Source organism: Salvia splendens, chromosome 4, assembly GCF_004379255.2.
Source record: "Salvia splendens isolate huo1 chromosome 4, SspV2, whole genome shotgun sequence".
NCBI classification, from domain to species: Eukaryota; Viridiplantae; Streptophyta; class Magnoliopsida; order Lamiales; family Lamiaceae; genus Salvia; species Salvia splendens.
Genome location: NC_056035.1, coordinates 31,286,025 through 31,306,869, shown reverse-complemented (window position 1 = coordinate 31,306,869; position 20,845 = coordinate 31,286,025). Strand labels below are relative to the sequence as shown.

Genomic DNA, 20,845 nt, shown 5'->3' with positions numbered 1-20,845 from the left:
GTCACCGTGCAACGCTGGGCCGGGACGCGGGACTTGCGGCCCGTCTCCGTGCAACCCCGTCCCGGGCCGGGACTCGGGACGCTCCCCAGGCCGGTCACGCGTCACCGGGACGGGCCTGAGCCGTGCCGCCCTTCCGTGTAATGCATGGGACGGGCCGGGACTCGCAATTTGCGGCCCGGCCCCAAGGGTTACAGATGCTCTTATGGATCTGTTGAGCTCTCGAGTTTTGGAAAAGATTTGCAGTCAGCTTGGCAGACAATTATCTATTAATTCAATTTTATTTCAATAATCTTTTAGTATTGAAAACAAAATATTGCTATGGTAGATTATAACTAGGGGGCAAAATGGGTAGCTTGTAATGGATATGGGTAGCTTGTAATGGATAGTTCCCATCTTGACCCGCTATTCATTGGGCATCGATACCTGTTGAATGTAAGCTATATGATCGAACAAGAAAGAAGACGTTCTTGAAGGAAGATAAACACACGCACATATATATGGAAAAACCGAATGAAAACCCTCTTATTCAATGGATGTTTGCGCCTTACAGAAAATGAGAATATATCACACGCATCCCTACATGCTACAAACTATTTATACTAGTATCAAGTGATTGAGCCTTCACAAGATCTAACGGAACAGTTACAACTACACTTTAACCATCTCTAACGGCTAACTTCTTCCCTCTTCTTGATTGACTACTTTGCTCCCCATAGTATGTCTGCATGCACCAGCATTCCATATGATCAGCCACAAATCCCAACAATCTCCACCTTGGCTGGAATATCAGAATTGCACGTCATGAATACCAACAAGCCTGCAACAGTAGTCAAACTTTTCTTTGCTCAATGGTTTTGTGAGCATGTCAGCAGGGTTGTGGGCTGTGTCGATCTTGATCACCCTAACCCTGCCACTTTCAACCTCATCACGGATAAAGTGAAGTCGAACGTCGATGTGCTTGCTACGTTCGTGAAACATTTGGTGTCTAGCTAAGCAAATCGCTACATTGTTATCACAATGGATATCCACACTTGTCTGATTTATCCCGAACTCATAGACCAATCCCAACAGCCATTTACTTTCTTTCACGGCTGAAGTAAGAGCCATATACTCGGCTTCCGTTGTAGACAAAGCAACAACATTCTGCAACTTCGATTTCCAGCACACAGCAGATCTAAACAAGGTGAAGATATAGCCTGTCTGAGATCTTCTGGTATCCACGTTGGCTGCGTAATCAGAGTCACAATAGCCAACCAACGGATCCCCTTTAGTTCCACCCTCTGAAGTAAAAAGAATCCCACGACTTTTAGCCCCACTCAGATACCTCATCATCCATTTTAGAGCATTCCAGTGTTGTTTCTCATAATCAACCATGTATCTACTGGTTGAGCTTATAGCCTGAGCTATATCAGGCCGAGTATATATCATCAAGTACATTATACTCCCAACTATGTTAGGATATGGAATCAATTGCATCTCAGCCTTTTCCACCTCATTATTTGCTTTCTGATCTTTGCTTAACTTGAAGTGAACCGCCATAGGAGTTGCTGTCTCTTTCATGTTATCAGACTTAAACTTCTTCAAGAACTTGCTGATATAGTCACTTTGGAATAGCCAAAGCTTCCCCTTACTTCTTTCTGTGACTATATCCATGCCTAGGATCCTTTTTGCAGCTCCAAGATCCTTCATAACCAAAGTAGCACCAAGTTGTTTCTTGACCCTTCTGATTTCTTCAATATCCTGTCCAGATAACAGCATATCATCTACGTATAGCAGTAGGTAGATAGGCTCTTTATTCTCTTGCCTCCTCACAAAGACACAGCTGTCGTATGATGATCTACAAAAACCAAGCTTAGACAGATTTTCACCGAACTTCAAATACCATTGTCTACTGCTTTGTTTAAGACCATATAAGCTCTTTTTGAGTAAGCAAACCTTTCCTTCTGATCCAGGAACTTCAAACCCTTGCGGTTGAGTCATGTAGATAGTTTCTTCCAAGTCTCCATTCAAGAAGGCAGTCTTGACATCAAGCTGCTCCAACTCCCAATTCTTTCTTGCAGCCACTGCTAACAGGATCCTAATGGAGTTGTGCTTCACAACTGGTGAGAATACTTCATTAAAATCCATACCCTCTTGCTGGTTGAAGCCCTTTGCTACCAACCTAGCTTTAAATCTTATGTTGTCAGCTTGAGCTGCTTCAATCTTCTTTTTGAACACCCACTTGCAACCTATCACCTTTCTGAACTCAACCTTATCAACAAGTATCCAGGTCTTATTCTTGATGAGAGCTTCAATCTCCTCTTTCATAGCTTGAAGCCATTGCTTTGATTCTGGCCCAGACACAGCCTCAGAATAACAACTTGGCTCTGAGTATTCCAGCTGCTCTGCTACATGAAGTGCATAGAACAACATCTCAGCATCTCTAAACCTTGCAGGAGGTCTGATATTCTGCCTCCTTTGCCTATCCCTTGCCAATTGGTAGTCTGTCAGATCATCACAGATGCTTTCTGTCTGAACTGGTTCTGGATCAAGTTCTGATACATCATTGATCTCTCTTTGAATCTCTTCAGTTAATGACTCATCCTCCACCTCAAAGTGAGCATCAATATCATCAACCGACCTGGTAAGTTCTATTTTTTCTAGCAGAGACATGTTGTTCTCAAGAAAAACCACATCTCTGTTCACTATTATTCTCTGATTATTTGGCTCCAGACACCACAGCCTATAACCTTTCACATTGGGCTGATATCCAAGCATCATGCATCTGAGTGCCCTTGCATCCAGCTTTCCCTGTTTCTGGTGTACAAAAGCCTTACACCCAAACGGCTTAAGTCTGCTATAATCGGGTAATCCTCCACCATACCACCTCTGATCTGGGATTGCTCCACCAATTCCTGATGCTGGGCACTTATTGATCAAGAATGCAGCAGTGGAGACTGTCTCTCCCTAGAAATTCTTCCCTGCACTAGAGGAACTCAACATGCACCTAACCCTCTCAAGCAAGGTTCGGTTCATCCTCTCAGCAACCCCATTTTGTTGAGGGTTTGCTGGGACGGTTTTGTGTCTTCTTATGCCATTTTCTTGACAGAATAGATCAAACTCCTTGGATAGATATTTCAAGCCATTGTCAGTCCTCAAGATTTTTGGTGCAGTACCTTTCTCATTTTTTACCTCTGCACACCAAGCTTTGAAGGTCTTGAATGCATCAGATTTCTCCTTTAAGATGTAAACCCAGACCTTCCTTGACCAATCATCAATGATTGTCATGTAGTATCTTCCCCCACCAAGACTTTTAGTTGGAGCGGGCCCCCAGAGATCCGAATGCACATAATCTAGTGGAGAAGTAGATGTATGCTTACCAGTTGGGTAGCTCTGCTTCTTGGACTTTCCCAGCAAGCAATCTTCACAAGCTCTCACCATTTCTCCTCCACCTGCCTCTATCAGTCCCAAATTCACCAAGGCTTTGAGGCTACCCTCTGCCGGGTATCCTAATCTTTGATGCCACATCCTCAGATCTGGTATGGCAACCATGTGTGATTCTCCCTCGATGACTGCGGCCTGAAGATAATAGAGACTTCCATTTCTTCTTGCAATCATCTTTACTTGTGACCCCTTGCAAATGTGCATTTCACCATTCTTGGACACAAAAGAATATCCTTTTTGCTCCAAAGTCCCAAGAGATATCAGATTTCTTTTAATTTCAGGGATGTACCTTACATTTGACAGCACCTTGACAGATCCATCACTCGTTCTCAGCATGATGCTTCCAATTCCCTTGATGCAGCATGTCTGATTATTTCCAAGAAGCACGGTACCACTTGCCTCTTTCATATCTTGAAACCAATCCCTCGTGGGACACATATGAAATGAGCAGCCTGAATCTACAATCCAGAATCCCTTCTCACACTTATCAGTCACATTCATAACCTCAGGCACTTTATCATCATCTCCATTCACAACATTGGAGTGTGAATTCCCTTCATCCGCTTGTTTCTTCTTCCAGCCATAGCAATCACGCTTTATATGCCCTGGTTTCTTGCACCAATAACAGGTATGGCCTTCCTTCACACCTGAGACTTCAGCCTTTGAATCTTGAAACTTCTTTTTAAATGGCTTCTTGGATACCTTCTTGATATTAAGAGATTTGTTAGCATTCCTCGTGAATCAGTCGAGAAGCCTCATAATGAAGAACGAAGAGTCAGCGGTTATACAACACATTAAAGAGGAACATGTAAAGTTGTCTTTCAATTATGAGAAATTGTCTTCTCATTTTCTCGTTTCTTAACTATCTATGCTTAGGTGTGTTAGTCTAGATCCTTCTATAGGGCAGTATATATTGGGATAAAATTGTATGTTCTTCATCATCTACTACCTTATGAAGTGACTAAACATTGAATCTCATATCCAGCGTTTTGATCCTTTCTTTCTAAATATGGGTCTACTGCATTTTCTTCATGGTATCAGAGCAGGTTTTTAACCTGTCTCTCTTACCCTTCCATCTCCCCTTCCATTTTTTTTTATTATTGAAACCATGGCTGAGTCTTCAAGCTCAAGCAGTACATTGCATAGTGATTCTACCTCTTCCTCCCTCACCTCTGATATTCCCACCTTACCAAATAACCAACCGATCTCTGTCAAATTGAATGACACAAATTATTTGATATGGAGGCAACAAGTTTTAGCCACAATTGAAGGCTATGGGCTGGAGTCTTTTCTCACAGGAGATCATCCACCCAGAATGATTCAAGACCAAGGAACTGAGCGAATGAATCCAGAATATTTAAGTTGGCATCGTCAAGATCAACGATTGTCGGCCTGGATCCAGTCTTCTCTCACCGAAAGTGCAATGGTGTTGGTTGTTGGACTGAGATCTACAAATGATATATGGAATGCTCTTGAAACAAGCTTCTCAAATCAGTCAAAGGCCAAGATGATGCAGTATAAATTACAACTCCAGACTATGAAGAAGGAATCCTTATCTATGAGGGACTACTTGAGCAAAATAAAGAATTGTTGTGATTTACTTGGAGCTGCTGGATGCAAAGTGACAGATGAAGATCAGATCCTGCACATTCTGAGTGGCCTTGGAATGGAATATGATCCCGTTATGGTGACTATCACTTCAAGGGTTGAGCCTACAACTGTAGCAGAAGTAAGTGCTTTGTTGCATAGTTTTGAAACACGATTAGAATCTGGAAGAAATTCATCTGTTAATCTGGATGGTTCACAACCCTCTGCTAATGTTGTTAACATGTCCGTGTCAAGAAAGGAAAGTGGTTATGGAAGAGGAAATCCACAATTTTTTAACAGGTTTCAAGGAAATAGGGGGGACACTCCTTTAGGGGTGGAAGAGGTGGAAGAGGTGGAAGGGGAGGAAGAGGCTTCAACAACCGTTTGGTTTGTCAGCTCTATCAGAAACCGGGACACTCCGCTGATAGATGTTGGAGCAGATATGAACAATCCAGTGGCTTCAACTCACATCCTAGACCGCAGCAAAATCTCTCCTACCAGCAAACTCCCTTTCACCCTTCAAATCCTACTGCTAATATAGCTCAGGCCCGGGGATCACACTTCCAACCACGGTCTGCTCATCAATCAATATCTGATATGGGTTTGACAACAACTCCATTTCCTCATGGTATCCCGACTCAGGAGCTACTCACCATATTTCAAATGACATCTCAAACCTGAACTCTAGCACAGAGTATCAAGGAGGTACTGAACTTCTTCTTGGCAATGGTAGTGGAGTTAAAATTGCTAATATTGGTCAATCTCATGTGATTACTTCATCTGCTATTCATTCTAAAAATCTTCATCTCAAAAATATTCTTCATGTCCCAGATGTCACTAGAAATCTCCTTAGTGTGTCTAAATTTGCAAAGGATAACAATGTTTTCTTTGAATTTCATCCTACCTTTTGTCTTGTCAAGGACCAGGAATCCAAAGCAGTCATTCTCAAGGGCACCCTTGATCAAGGGTTGTACCAATTCTTGCTTCCCAAGCAATCCAAGCCACCTATCAGTTCAAATCTTTCAAATTCAATCAAGAACAACATCAAGCAACCTACTGTCTGCTCAGCTCAACTAGGACCTGCTGCTGTTCCCATTTCACTTCCTTGTTTTGTTAATTCTGTTTATGTCCCTAGCATAGATCTATGGCATAAAAGGTTAGGACATTGTGCTTTTGATGTTGTTGAGAAAGCTCTTCAAAGTTGCAATATTTCCTTCAACTCAATAAAATCTAGCTTACTTTGTCATCCTTGTTGTATTGCCAAATCTCATCGCTTACCTTACACTCCTTCTACTGCTCAACATTCATCTCCGCTTGAATTAATTCACAGTGATTTGTGGGGACCATCTCCCATTGTTTCAAGAAATGGATTTTCCTACTATGTGACGTTTATTGATCACTATAGTAGATTCACATGGCTGTATCTTTTAAAATCTAAAGGGGAAGTTTTGAATGTTTTCAAAGCCTTCAAAGCTATGGTGGAAAATATGTTATCCTGCAAAATTAAAGTTCTTCAATCTGATTGGGGAGGAGAGTTTCAAGGAATGTCTTCTTTTTTACAAGAATGTGGTATTTTACACAGAATATCATGCCCTTACACACCACAGCAAAATGGTTTAGCAGAGAGAAAACATAGGCATGTGGTTGAAATGGGGTTAGCTTTAATGTCTCAAGCTGGTCTTCCGTCAAAATTTTGGGATGATGCCTTTACTACAGCATCTTTTCTCATCAATAGAATTCCAGCAAAACCTATTCTATTCAAAACTCCCTTTGAACTTCTTTTTAAAGCCAAGCCTGACTATACTCTTCTGAAGGTATTTGGGTGCTTGTGTTATCCATTTATGAGACCCTACACCAAAAACAAATTGCAAAACAGATCTGAAGCAGCAACATTCATAGGTTATAGTTCCTCTCACAAGGGTTATAAGGCACTTCTCCCATCTGGAAAAATCATTGTCACTCGTGATATCCTTTTTGATGAATCCAAATTTCCCTTTCTGTCACCATCTACACATGCTTCTATAAATCCTGTTGTTCCTTTGCCCTCCTTCTCTCTCCCTCTACATCAGCCTGTATCGCTCCACACACTCAGCAGAGTCCTCGACCTACAGTCAGCACCTCGGTCTCAACACCTTCTACTCCTCCTACTTTACCGCAACCTAACTCTATTATGACTCCTACCTCTATTTCATCTCCTAATCCTGTGAACTTTTCCCCAACTCCTACAGAATCTACTGATCCACCCCCTGCCACACCTCCTGAAGCACCTCCCGCTGCGGCACCTACTACCAATGTGCATCCAATGGTCACTCGTGCTAAAAGAGGCATTTTTAAACCCAAACTCTATAATACTTCTATACCCTCCCACACTCTTCCCAAATCTGTTATTGCTGCCCTTCTTATTCCTGTTTGGAAGGATGCAATGTTGGCAGAATTTCTAGCTCTTCTCAGAAACAAGACATGGACATTAACTATGCTGCCACCTGGTAAAATTGCTATTGGTTGCACCTGGATTTTCAAACTAAAGATGCATGCAGAAGGTTCGATTGCAAGACACAAGGCTAGACTCGTGGCTCAAGGCTTCTCTCAACTTCCTGGCTTCGACTTTACTGAGACCTTTAGTCCAGTAGTGAAGCCAAGCACCATCAGGATTATTCTCAGTCTTGCTACTTCATCACAATGGAAAGTTACTCACCTTGATGTGAATAATGCATTCTTACATGGTGATTTGAAGGAAGATATTTATATGAGGCAACCCCCAGGTTTTGAGCAAGGAAACCCCAATCTTGTTTGCAAGCTGAATAAAGCTATCTATGGACTCAAACAAGCCTCTCGGGCTTGGTTCTTTACTGTCCACTCTGTCCTCTTATCCTTGGGGTTCTCTCAATCAAGAGCCGATGCCTCACTTTTCTACAAGATCAACAATTCGGAAGTTATCTACTTATTGATATATGTTGATGATATTCTAATCACAGGTTCTAATCCTTCTTCGATCCAGCAAGTAATTGATCAACTTGGCGCTCATTTTTCACTCAAAGATCTCGGGGAAGTGAAGCATTTTCTTGGTGTTGAGGTGTCTAAAACTAAAGAGGGACTTCACCTCAACCAAGCTGCCTACATCAGAGATCTTCTCCAAAAATTGAGTATGCAAGAAGCCAAGGGATATTCTACACCTATGATCTCTAATTCTCATCTTTCTAAATCGAAGGGGAATCCAACTGTAGATGGGAAGATGTTTCGAATCACAGTAGGAGCACTACAATATGTAACAATCACACGTCCTGAAATTAGTTTCAGCGTGAACAAAGTGAGCCAATTCATGTCATGCCCTTTGGACTCACATTGGAAAGCAGTGAAACGAATTCTTCGCTATTTGGCAGGATCAATTGACTATGGTATACATATTCGAGCCTCGAACACAGTGGTCACTGCGTTCTCAGATTCGGACTGGGCTGCTGATCTCGATGATAGAAAATCCATAAGTGGGTATTGTTGTTATCTTGGTGTTAATTTGATTTCATGGAGTTCCAAGAAGCAATCAGTTGTTTCTAGGTCGAGTACAGAGGCAGAATACCGTAGTCTAGCTCATGCAGCTTGTGAGGTAACATGGATCAGCTCACTGTTGAGTGAATTGCAAGTGAAGCAAAGGACGACTCCAACAATTTGGGTTGATAAGTTGAGTGCAATCGCATTGGCGTCTAATCCTGTATTGCATGCGAGAACCAAACATGTGGAACTCGATGTACATTTTGTTAGAGATAAAGTTGCGAAGAAAGAGATCGACTTGAGACATGTTCCAACTGCCGATCAGGTGGCGGATATCATGACCAAACCTCTTAGCTACCAATTCTTTGGAAGACTTCGGAACAAGCTCGGGATATGTCCTCTCTCTTCCCTCGAATTGAGGGGAAGTGTTAGCATTCCTCATGAATCAGTCGAGAAGCCTCATAATGAAGAACGAAGAGTCAGCGGTTATACAACACATTAAAGAGGAACATGTAAAGTTGTCTTTCAATTATGAGAAATTGTCTTCTCATTTTCTCGTTTCTTAACTATCTATGCTAAGGTGTGTTAGTCTAGATCCTTCTATAGGGCAGTATATATTGGGATAAAATTGTATGTTCTTCATCATCTATTACCTTATGAAGTGACTAAACATTGAATCTCATATCCAGCGTTTTGATCATTTCTTTCTAAATATGGGTCTACTGCATTTTCTTCAAGATTCTGGTTGTGGATCAGCCTTCCTCACTGCCCATCTCTGCAGCTCCTTAGCCATAAGGGCCGCATGCACCTCAGCAAAGGTGATTTGCTTATCCCTACCATATAGGATAGCATCCCTCATATGATCAAACGAATCGGGTAGAGCATTGAGCACCAGTATAGCCTTATCCTCATCGGCTATTTTTACATCCACAGCCTCCAAATCATCAATGGACTTAGAGAAATCCTCTAGCTGCTCAAGAATCGGTTTGTTTTCCAAGAAAGTATAGGAATATAGCCTTCTCTTCATGTAGAGGCGATTAGCTAAGGATTTAGCCAGATATACCTGATCAAGCCTCTCCAAGATCCCTGCTGCAGTTGTCTCAGATTGAACCTCCCTCAACACCTTATCGCCGAGACACAAGACAACTTCACTATGCGCCTTGAGAATCACTTCATCATGCTTAGCTTTAGCCTTTTCATCGAGAGCATGGCCCTTTCCCTTTGCATCTTCCTCTACTGGAGTCAGAGCAGAAGCCAAGCCTTGCTGAACGAGAACAGCACGCATTTTCATCTTCCAAAGGCTGTAGTCATTGTTCCCGGTGAATTTTTCAGCGTCGAGTCACGTCGCCATGGCTCTTCTTCAAGATCGTCGGATTCGATTCCCACCGGACGGCGCCAATTGTTGAATGTAAGCTATATGATCGAACAAGAAAGAAGACGTTCTTGAAGGAAGATAAACACACGCACATATATATGGAAAAACCGAATGAAAACCCTCTTATTCAATGGATGTTTGCGCCTTACAGAAAATGAGAATATATCACACGCATCCCTACATGCTACAAACTATTTATACTAGTATCAAGTGATTGAGCCTTCACAAGATCTAACGGAACAGTTACAACTACACTTTAACCATCTCTAACGGCTAACTTCTTCCCTCTTCTTGATTGACTACTTTGCTCCCCATAGTACGTCTGCATGCACCAGCATTCCATATGATCAGCCACAAATCCCAACAATACCCATTACCCAATGATAACGGGAAACAGGCAGGATCGGGCAGTATGTTTTAGAGTTTTGTCGGTAGCGGGTATATATCCGCTAATCTCAATAATATCCGATATTAAGTGTATAAACCCGTTATCCGCGCGGGTATACCCGTTAGTCCCGATAATACGCGATATTATTAATATTAACATAATAACATATACTACCCTCTTTTTATAGTTCTTTAGAATCTAAGAGTTCTTTTGAAACATTTTTATATTTCAACGAACATACAATTGAATACTCACCGAAACTAGGTATAGAGTGTCCACTTACTTTTAATCTCAATCTATTCAAAGTTTATCATCGATATTAATACAATAAATTAGGGAAAAACATTGCCGGTCATTAGGATTTTCAAATTTTCTATCAGGGTTTCGGGTCGGATACGGATACCCTCAATGTCGGGTACGGGATACCTGACACGGGTAGGGCTGGGTAAATATATCAAAAAAACGGTATATCGATCGTATCGTACCGAAAAATATCGAATTTTTTATATAACGAAATTTTCGTTACGATACAATACCGTATCGTAAATTTTCGATACGATAAAGATATGAATTTTCTTATACCGCGGTATACCGTTTCATATCGAATATTTGATATATATCAATATTATCGGTATACCGAAATATATCGAAAATCAATACGTATTCGATACATATTGTTTATACTGATTATAATAATATAATTTATTTTTTAAAGATTAAAAGTTTAAAATCATAAATGGATATCCATTTAATTTATTTATATATTCAAAAAGTATTTATTGAAAACCCTAAAATCATAAATAGATATCCATTTAATTTCGATATACCGTTCAGAACGGTATACCGAAATTCCGATATGGTACCGGTATTGTAAAGCCCCGTTTTTAAAATCCTAATTTCGAACCCAAAAATTTTACAATTAATGCTTTTAATGCCGTGAACTCCATGGATTTAATGACGAGTGAAATTGTTATGTGATATTCTCATGACCTAATTTGATTTAGGGTTTGAATATGCATTGACGGAATTGATTTTGTTTATGAAGTGTTGAATAATTGGTACTCGGTGCATTTAATGATTCCATTTCCAGAATTTAATGTTGACACCAAACTCCTGGCAGAAACCGAGAATCTAAATCAGAGAAGTGATAATGGAAGCCAGAACCTCATCTGTTTAAAGCCAATTCGTCCCCAATCTACAAAGGTACATCGCATACCCAACATCAATTCCCCTCTGCAATAGCCTCATTTTTGTGCATCTCATGAAGTCTGTAAACAATCTCTAATTGAGTAATCGAAGCAAACCGAATTAAGAACCGAACATAACTAAATCAAGAACGGAAAACGAGGCTATTTCGGAAATCTTTAATTTAACTAATTGATAGTATTAATTAAATTTTAGTAAATCTTTAATATCTAAAATAATTATAATATATATAATAATTATTATATAATTTTTAATTTAAAAATTACAATAAGATACACTCCTTAATTTTTGTTCCCTCATAGCTGAGTCATCTCTCTTTTGCACATGTTTTGAAAAAATCATAATAAAATAGATGAAGTGGAAAAGAGTAAAATAATAGAATAATGTAGAGAATACTTTTCTCTATATTATTTTCTCTTTCACTTTATTTTTTCTCCATTTTAACTATTTATTATGATTTTCCATAAACGAGTGAAAAAAAACGACTCAACTACGAGAGAACGGATGGAGTAAGTTATTAATAAAAAATATACTAGAATATTACTACAAGTTAATATTATTTTGAGGGAACATCTTTTTAGGTCTACGAACTTTGCCAAAGTATCATTTTAGGTCCGTGAACTTTGAAAATATCTTTTAAGTCCGACAACTACAAGTTAATATCTTTTGAGGTTTTTAGACTTTTTTCTGGCAAAAATGCCCTTAAGACCTTCAATGGGCAATTTCGACAATTCTTTCGCCGTTGCATCTTGCTTCAGAGACGTCACTTCTCTACATGTGTAGGATTTGAGTGATCTTTTTGCATAAAGTATGTGCAGATGAAAGGTTTGTTTTTGGGGATTAGGATTGAACACTTTAAAACGTTTCATTTGGCTCTTTTTTCATTTCAAACCTAGCGGCGACAAGCTTCAAAACCATAATGCTTTTTCCCCTTGCACATAATGGAAAAGGGAAGAAAAGAGATGCATATTTCTCCAGAATTCTTTCTATTTCATTCACCCAAAGAAATGCTTTTTTCCTTGATCCCTTTCGATTTGACGGCCAATGGAAATTTCAAGGCAATAAATGCAGTTTGGTGAGAGATTTCTGATATGGTAGATGTCTATGCATCAGAAATCTCCACTGTCCACAATAAATGCCTTCAAACCTGCAAATACTTGTTTCCTTTTGCTCACTAATACATTGGTCACTTTCAAACATGTTATAATCCCATATTTGTTTCATTTTCAGCTCACATTTTTACAATGAGGGCTTCTCTCCTTCTCCTTCTCCTTCTCCTTCTCCTTCTTCTCTTCCATCATCACATTCTCATCACCACCTCAACCCTTAAGGTTTTGGTTGCTGCTCATCCAATCAACCATCTACAATCTTCTAGACAGAGGACAACCACCTCAATAAGGCTGCATTTCTCCAGATACTCGTCCCGGAACGTAGCCTATGACGACCAGAAGCGCCTCGTTCCCACCGGAGCAAACCCTCTCCACAACAAGTAGAATTAAAGCCTACAATTCTCTACTCTAACTATCTTAATCCATAGGTCTCTAGTTTTATGTATGTTTAGGTGATGATATTGCCGGAAAATGATGCTTTCCAGCCATGGATCGAGTCACACTCTCTAGATGAAGATGTATTTTGTATCTGTATATGTAATGTGTATCCATCTCTTTGATCAACCAGTGCCAATCAATTCTTTTTTCAGCAGCAAAAAATAAAGGATTTTATTTGAAAATATTAGTACCTATTTTAGAAGTTAGTTTAGATTCGTTATTAATTATGTGTTGATGGGACTAGTAACCTGATATAGGAAATGGCATTGAATTGCAGCAGAAAATAATTAATTAAATGCAGACTTATACTTTGGCCAACCGAAAGCAGAGTAAAAAAGGCAAATTTCATTAACTATAAGTTGGGTGGTTCCAGCAAAATCATCCATCCCATCTCATGCATGCATACACTTTTTTGTCCTACCTTTTCTCCTAATACCAGTCACTTTCACTTGCATATACACAGATATGTGCAAATACATTTGTAAGAGAAGAATCATCAAATATGAAAATTGTGTACAAGAGAATTTGGGTATCAGATATAGCATTTGTGGCCCATCCCACGTGCAATGGGGGTGAACAGATACACATAAGTAGCCAATTAAATTGTTGTATTTATTGATAAACATAGTTTCAAAATGGTCATTGATTTCAATCCGGGAGAGGGGAAGAATTTTAGCACCATGAGTTTATTTATCTACATAACAAATGTTGATGTTTTGAATGGAACAAATAGCCGAATGAATAAATAACGAAAGAACCTATTCATACATTAAGACATGGATAACCGAGAATATATGGTTTTCTGCATATTACTCGAAAAATTGCTTAGCGAAATCTTACTTTAGATGCCGAGGGAAGGTAGGAGAGTCGCTCCTTAAAGGAGAAGGGAAAGGCTCTGATATTGAGTCCCATGAAATCTTCTCGTCGTTCCTCTTCTTTCTCTCCAAGAAGGCAGGTTTCGTAGGCATCGTCTCCAGTTCAACCTTGCAAGTTAGGATTGCTACGATTTCAGACATTGGTGGCCTTTGATTTCCTTGAGGCTGCAGGCAAAGGAAAGCTACTCTAATGGCATGCAGCACATCCTTCTCAACGAAGCCATCTTCGCGTATTCTTGGATCTATGAGATCAGTTAGCATGGACCTTTCGTATAGCTTCCATGCCTAATGGGATTACGAGCACCAAAAAGAGTGGATGTGGTGAGTTTCACTCGTGGATTAGAAACAAAATCAAGAAAATAAGTAGGATATAAAGTTACATATTCTGGAAGGTATTGCATCTCTGATGGCAAGGTTAGGTCAGTATTTCTTCTGCAGCTGATAATTTCTAGCACCAGAACTCCGAAGCTGTATATGTCAGCCTTTTCAGTTAGCTCGCCTCTGATGGCATACTCCGGTGCAGTATATCCTCTGCAGAATAGATGCAAAACACAGTCATGGTTATCATTCCGTTTCCCCAATTCTTACTCTTATTTCATCCAATTTTTCAGCGATTCTAATATGAGTCGAATCACTATAAAGTTATTCTTTACACGAAGATATATCCTAATTTCCTTGCACGGGAGAGAATTACTTACAAGGTTCCTGCAAACGCGGTGCTGAGATAGGCTTGATCCTCTGGGAAAAACCTTGCAAGGCCAAAGTCACCGATCCTAGGTTGAAATCTATCATCAAGGAGAATGTTGCTCGCTTTAATGTCCCTGTGTATGATTCTGATGTGCGAATCCTCATGCAGATACTGTAGTCCTCGAGCAACCCCGAGAATTATTTGAAATCGAGTACCCCAGTTCAAAAAAATGTCATTTTTCCCTGCATACACAAATCACACGAAAAAATAACTTTAGCCAGAATTATTCATCAATAGTCATTTTGTGCGATAAAAGGAAAGTTATAGGTGAATGTGTTACCATAAACGATAAGGTCTAAACTCCTGTTCTTCATGTACTCGTAAACAAGAAGTCGCTGATCCCCATCAGAACAGCAACCCAGAAGGCGAACGAGATTCTTGTGCTGTATGCTTGTGATCATCCTCACCTCAGAGAGGAATTGCGTTTCACCCTGCTGTGATTTCTCGACTGCCAGCTTTTTTACTGCAACCAGCCTTCCATCGTCCAGCTTCCCCTTCAAATAACAAAACGAGAAAGATAATTGGAATCACAAAAACATGTAAGGTAGCATTCCAACCCCTTACCAAGTAGACAGGTCCAAATCCACCTCTTCCAAGAAGATTCAACTGATTGAAGTTCTTGGTAGCCTTCTTCAGTACATCCAAGTTAAAATAGCTAATCGTACGGAGATTTCCACTTAGAATGTCTCTTGTTACTGCAGCACATGAAACAAGGCCACAATGAGAGAACATGACTTGAGTTGACTAAACGGGAAGTATCAAAGACGAAACCTGGCCGGTTTACTGCGCGAGCAACGAGCGATCTGAATTTTGCGGGCTTGATCACTTTCCGAGAAATGAATATTAAGATGAGCAAAAGGAGTAGTATGATCCCACCAAGGAATATGAACAGAGGTAAAGAAGCATGTTTTGAAGGGGAACTCTCTATGCCAAGTGCAGCTGATGGAGGAGAGCTCAGTACTGCATTCATTGCAAAATTTCAAACTAAAATCCTTACAATAATCAACTAAAACCACTGCTTTGACATGAAATTTCTGCAATTATGATGTTGCCAAATCAATTTTCTACAGTTACAACAAAATAGAAATCGCCAGCTAAATTTAAAGCAGGGTTTTCATTTCTAGCTTTGGGTTTCATGGCGGCAATCCATCAAACAGTTCGACAGCAATATCAAGAACTCGTATCACTAAGCATGTAAAAATGAAAATGGCGGCGTAAAACAAACTCATATGGAATTCATACCTTCAACTGTTACACGGGGCATCGTTCTCATAAAACCCACCTCCCTTTGCTACTCCCAAAAAAAAATCACTCTTTATCTTTGTTTGGTGTTGCGCTATCTCCGATTCTTGTTTGCAATGTTTCTGCAAAGTTATGAAAACATGGGGATAATCGAAACTGGGAATGCGTGGGATTATCGAAAGATTTCATCTTGTTATTTAAAAGAGACAGCGATTGTCGGCCGGCAACACAGCGTATAAAACAAAGATTGAAAAATAGAGCAATATATGAACACCAGTTCAATGCTGGTAGATGATTACAACTGTAACGGTCTATGACCATCCGCAACGCTGTTATCCGTCTCTTAACCGTCTCATCTCTTAATTATTCATGGATCACACTGTACTTTTCACTTCATCTCTTAACTAAGAGACAGCATTTGCAACCCTTCATCTCTTATTCGTCTCTTAACCATCTCATCTCTTAACTATTCATTCAATTTCATTTTTTATTTTTATTTCCAACAAATTCAATTAATAAAAACACACTTCATTAAATAAAATAAAATTACAACTTAAAATCCTAAAAACTACTCCGCCGACGAATCATCCCCCAAAGGCGGTGGTGGTGCACCGAATGGAGGCGGAATACCAAGTTGTCCCGCCAGATACACAATGCCGGCATGATGGGCTTGATATTGGGCGGGCGTCATCCGGGAAGTGTCTGCCATCGTGGCGGTGAAGTACATGGACATTAGGGAGGAGGGCGGCCATTGGGAACCCGTCTGGCTTGATTCGTTTCGGCCCCTCCTCCCTCTAGCCGCCTTCGCCGCCTTGGTCCCTTGCGGCCGACGGCGCACACAGGAGGACCCCCATGCATCGTCTGTCGTGCCATCAACCTCCTGCGAGGCAACCTCTTGTGCGGAGCTGCCTGAACCGCCCCCACTAGACGAGTATTGGCCACCCGCCGTGTGCTTCGTGCGTTTCGAGGTCGAGCCCGTGCTGGACTGGACACCGCCGGCCCACCTTTTGACTTCTTTGACGGCCTCCCAAACATCGACATGTTTGAATTCTTTGTCGTTGTCGTCGAAATAGACTCGCAAAGCCGATCTCAGAATGTCGGCTCCAGTAGCTCCGCTTTGGTAATGAGTCGCTTCATTCTTGTAGATGCCGCAGAATTTTTGACCTTTCTGTCGACTCAGTCAAAATGACTTCGGGACATCTTCAATGTGCGGTGGCGGGACCCCTTCGTCTTAATCTCATTGTAGGCCTCAGTGACCTTTTCCCAAAAGCACTTCCGGGATTGTTGATTCCCGACGATGGGATCATACGAGACGCTGATCCAGGCGTGGTACAGAGCCATCGTGTCCTTGCGGCTGTACGGATGACGGCCTACATCCTCCTCCTCCTCGGCCGCGTCCTTCTCTTCCTCCACGGCGTCGAATGCCCTGGAGCTTCCACTGCCTCGTCCTCCTTCCGGATTGGGTTCATCCGGATAATCCTCCCTAATTTAAGATAATCCCTGCGAATACCTCGGGGCGGAGGGACGAGTGTATGCATCCACATCAAAATGGGGTGGTTGGTACCCCGACGGCGTCGACGAGCCTTGGGTGCCCGGCGTCGACGAACCGGAACCGGAACCACCCAAGACATTGTACATGCCCCCCGGTCGCCAAACACGTTGATGAGCCGCCAGAGTTTCCGTCGCCGAACATTTTGTGATGAAAATTGGAGAGGTTAGATGAAAATTGGAGAGGAAATAGAGATGATTTGAGAAGAATAGATGTGTGTTTGTGTGCATAATGAGGATGAAATAGGAGTATTTATAGAGTAAAAAAAGAAAAAAAATAATAATAAAAAACAGTCGAAAACGGTAACATTACCATTTAAATTTTTAAATTTTTTTATTAAATTCGAATTTAAAAAAATGATTTATTGCGTCTGCGGGACGGGCGTCTCGGCGAGATCGGGACGAGACGGGACGCTGCAACGCGTCTCGCTGTCGTCTCGTCTCGGATGGATGAGATACGAGACACCCGCGCGACGCGTTGCGGGTGCTCTAAGCAAGGATTTTTCTGTCGCAATCTCTACTTATGTTTGCCGATTTAGTTAGTTTAGTTAATGATTTTGTATTTATTTGTTTACTTATTTTAGTAAAGTTGCTTTTTGTGTGTGTGTGTGTTAATAATAGTACTTCATTCTAAGGCGGAACGGGAGAAGCATATGATTAATCATCTGCTTCTGAAAGAAATTCATATCCCGAAATACTGCACTTATCGTACCGAAAAAATATCAAAAATACAGAATTTGTCGTATACCGCAAGTTGCGGTATAGTATGATACCTTACCGGTAGATTTCGGTACGGTAAACGTATAGCTTTTCCTATACCGCAGTATACCGCATTTAAGATATTTGTCAAAAATTCGATATATATGTTGTATTAAAAATTTATATATTAAAAAATAGTTAATATGTTAAAATCCCTAAACACACTCACGCAGAGATGCAAATCAAGTCAACTGTATGGATTTGATTGTGGTGTAGTTTTAATCTTTTGGACATTATTTAAATAGGTGAAATTTTATTTTAAATATTTGGCTATAATAGAATTTTTTTTGTTATGAAACACAGGTAAAACGGCATGCCATACCTTATTTTGGTATACCGTACTCGGTATGCCATACCTTACTTCGGTATAACGTAAAAGTACAGTATATCGCATAGGCGGTATGGTAACGGTATCGGAAATAATCATACCAAATATTCAGTATACCGCAATGCGGTGCGATATACCGAAAAATTCGGTAAGGTATAGGTATAACATTCTCGGTGTGGTATATCGTACCGTGCCACCCCTAAAATTACTAATTCATTTCTATTTTTAGTAAATTTTTCTCTCGAAATCGGACATCATTCTTCACTAATAATATTCTAATTATTTTTTCTTTTTATTTCTCCTACTTTATGAATTTCACGCTAAAATCCATGTTATCCTCAAAATCATATTTTACAGTTTTAATTCAAAATTTGATAAACAAAAAAAAGAGAGATAAAATTAATAGAAAAAGAAAGAAAAAGATTTTCTAAAAATGTGTAAATGAGGAGAGAGAAAGATAAAAAGAGGTTAACGGTGATTAAATGTACTAATAAATTGGAAGAAACTTTCTATATTTGGCATTAGACTAATTTTTTAAACGAACCGAAATAGAAATATAAGACTATTTTTTGTGGATAGAGTGAATATTATTATTTATTTATTTTAATTATCTTTTTTTATTAAAAGTTACTATAATTTCATTCTTTAGGTTCGTGTAAATTAGGTTTAAATCATGTAAATTGGGGTTTATGGTATAAATTAGGTTTAAAATATGGTTTAATCGTGTAAATCATGTTTAATTGTATAATATCAGTTTTAATCATATAAATCTGATTTTGGTTACTATCAATAATGTTATTGTGTCGTGTCAATCGTAACGTTAACGAGTTCATGTTGGGTGCGAGTTGTATTTGTATTTAAAGGTAGCAAGGCAAGTTCATATTCACACCAAAAATTTCCTTAATATGTGGGATTCATATTAGGTATTATTGGGTCGTATCATTATCATGTTAACTTAATAACAATCCAACACTTAATGGATCGGTTAATATTAGTAGTTTATTAAATTGACTTTTTATGATTGACTTAATAACAAGCCACCTGACACTGTTAAACAATTCTTAAAATACAAGAACCTACTATAAGAGCATCCGCAATAGAACGAATGTCTCGTCGGACATCCCAAAAACATCTCTTGCCACGTCATAAGGACATACCACAGCACTGTCACGTCATAAAGACATCCCACTCCACAATAGCGGACATCCCCAAGGACATCCCGGCAGACATCCACAATAATCAAAATTCACAAATATGCAATTTTACGGAATTAAAATTTCGACACGAATACGGGAAAAATGCAACCATTTTATTTAAAAAACATACATATTTAAATTAAAAAAATACATAGTTCACCAAAAAAAACATCTCAAACCAAAAAACGATTCAAACAAAGTACATGTTATGCTTTGAATCTGTATAGTTTGCCGCTAGCCAAAAAAAATCAAAATTTGGGACTTGCTTCGTGTCTGCAGTAGCTGACGTCACGACGGAAGTCCGCTGAAACCCACGGACGACCTCTCGTCCGTCGCCGAAGTTTGCGTCCGCCCATTTCGACGTAATAGAGGACGTCCGCTATTGCGGATGCTCTAACACCGTAAGTGATAATTTATGAATTATGATTACGGATGATTGCATGTAACTTTTGCTATTTACATTTTATAATTATCATGATGGACTTAATTTTAATTTATGAATTATGATTACGGATGATTGCATGTAACTTTTGCTATATACATTTTATTATTATCATGATGGACTTAATTTTTATACTACCTTTATCCCCTAAATTCTTTAGAAATAGTATAATTTTTATGTAAAATTAATAAAATATAAAAGAAAAATGTTAAATTATTGAAATTATTAATGAATAATGGAACATATTTTGTTAGTGATATAATATGTGATGAAATTGTTTCTAAAAGTAGTGCACACAAACTAAATTGAAAAATGAGACATTTATAGAAACAGGGGGAGTATTTATTTTTAAGTCCATAAAAATGAAACGTAAGTAGGAAAAATAAATTTTAATCATTAAAATTGAAAATATAAATAAGAAATCTCCCTAAAAACAAAAAGGGAAAAATATTGTAAATATAACACCAACGTTTAAATCATTGTTTACAGTTTCAAATTTTTTAGGTACTACTTTCTTCTTCCACGAAAAATTATTTTATATTACCATTTTATTATGTCCATAAAAAATACTAGTCATATTTCTAAAAATGAAAATTTTATATTATTATATTTACTTAATTTTTCTCGTATTTATCATACTTTACTTTTTTTTATCTTACTTTAGCCTTTTTTTCATTATGTCTTTTATTTTACCA

The 20,845-nt window shown here is 39.3% G+C and overlaps 1 protein-coding gene and 1 non-coding gene across 3 annotated transcripts; one reads left to right on the top strand and one right to left on the bottom strand.

The window, feature by feature from the left end:
- Positions 1–5,041: 5,041 nt before the first annotated feature.
- On the top strand, positions 5,042–5,180 carry LOC121801738. Its single transcript, XR_006050670.1, has one exon. It is a non-coding gene; the product is annotated as a small nucleolar RNA Z247 (small nucleolar RNA).
- An 8,460-nt stretch (positions 5,181–13,640) lies between these two features.
- LOC121798245 (probable LRR receptor-like serine/threonine-protein kinase At1g56140) lies at positions 13,641–16,153 on the bottom strand. 2 transcript variants are annotated; one of them, XM_042197150.1, is made up of 7 exons: positions 15,878–16,153; positions 15,407–15,595; positions 15,200–15,330; positions 14,916–15,129; positions 14,586–14,817; positions 14,268–14,418; positions 13,641–14,172 (listed from the first exon to the last, which is right to left on the bottom strand). In XM_042197150.1, the coding sequence occupies exons 1-7, from the start codon at positions 15,906–15,908 to the stop codon at positions 13,849–13,851; spliced, it is 1,272 nt and encodes a 423-aa protein (XP_042053084.1). In that variant the 5' UTR covers positions 15,909–16,153; the 3' UTR covers positions 13,641–13,848. The 2 variants fall into 2 exon arrangements, with proteins under 2 accessions (XP_042053084.1, XP_042053085.1); XM_042197151.1 differs by lacking the exon at positions 15,878–16,153 and having other exon boundaries at positions 15,407–15,605.
- Positions 16,154–20,845: the final 4,692 nt, after the last annotated feature.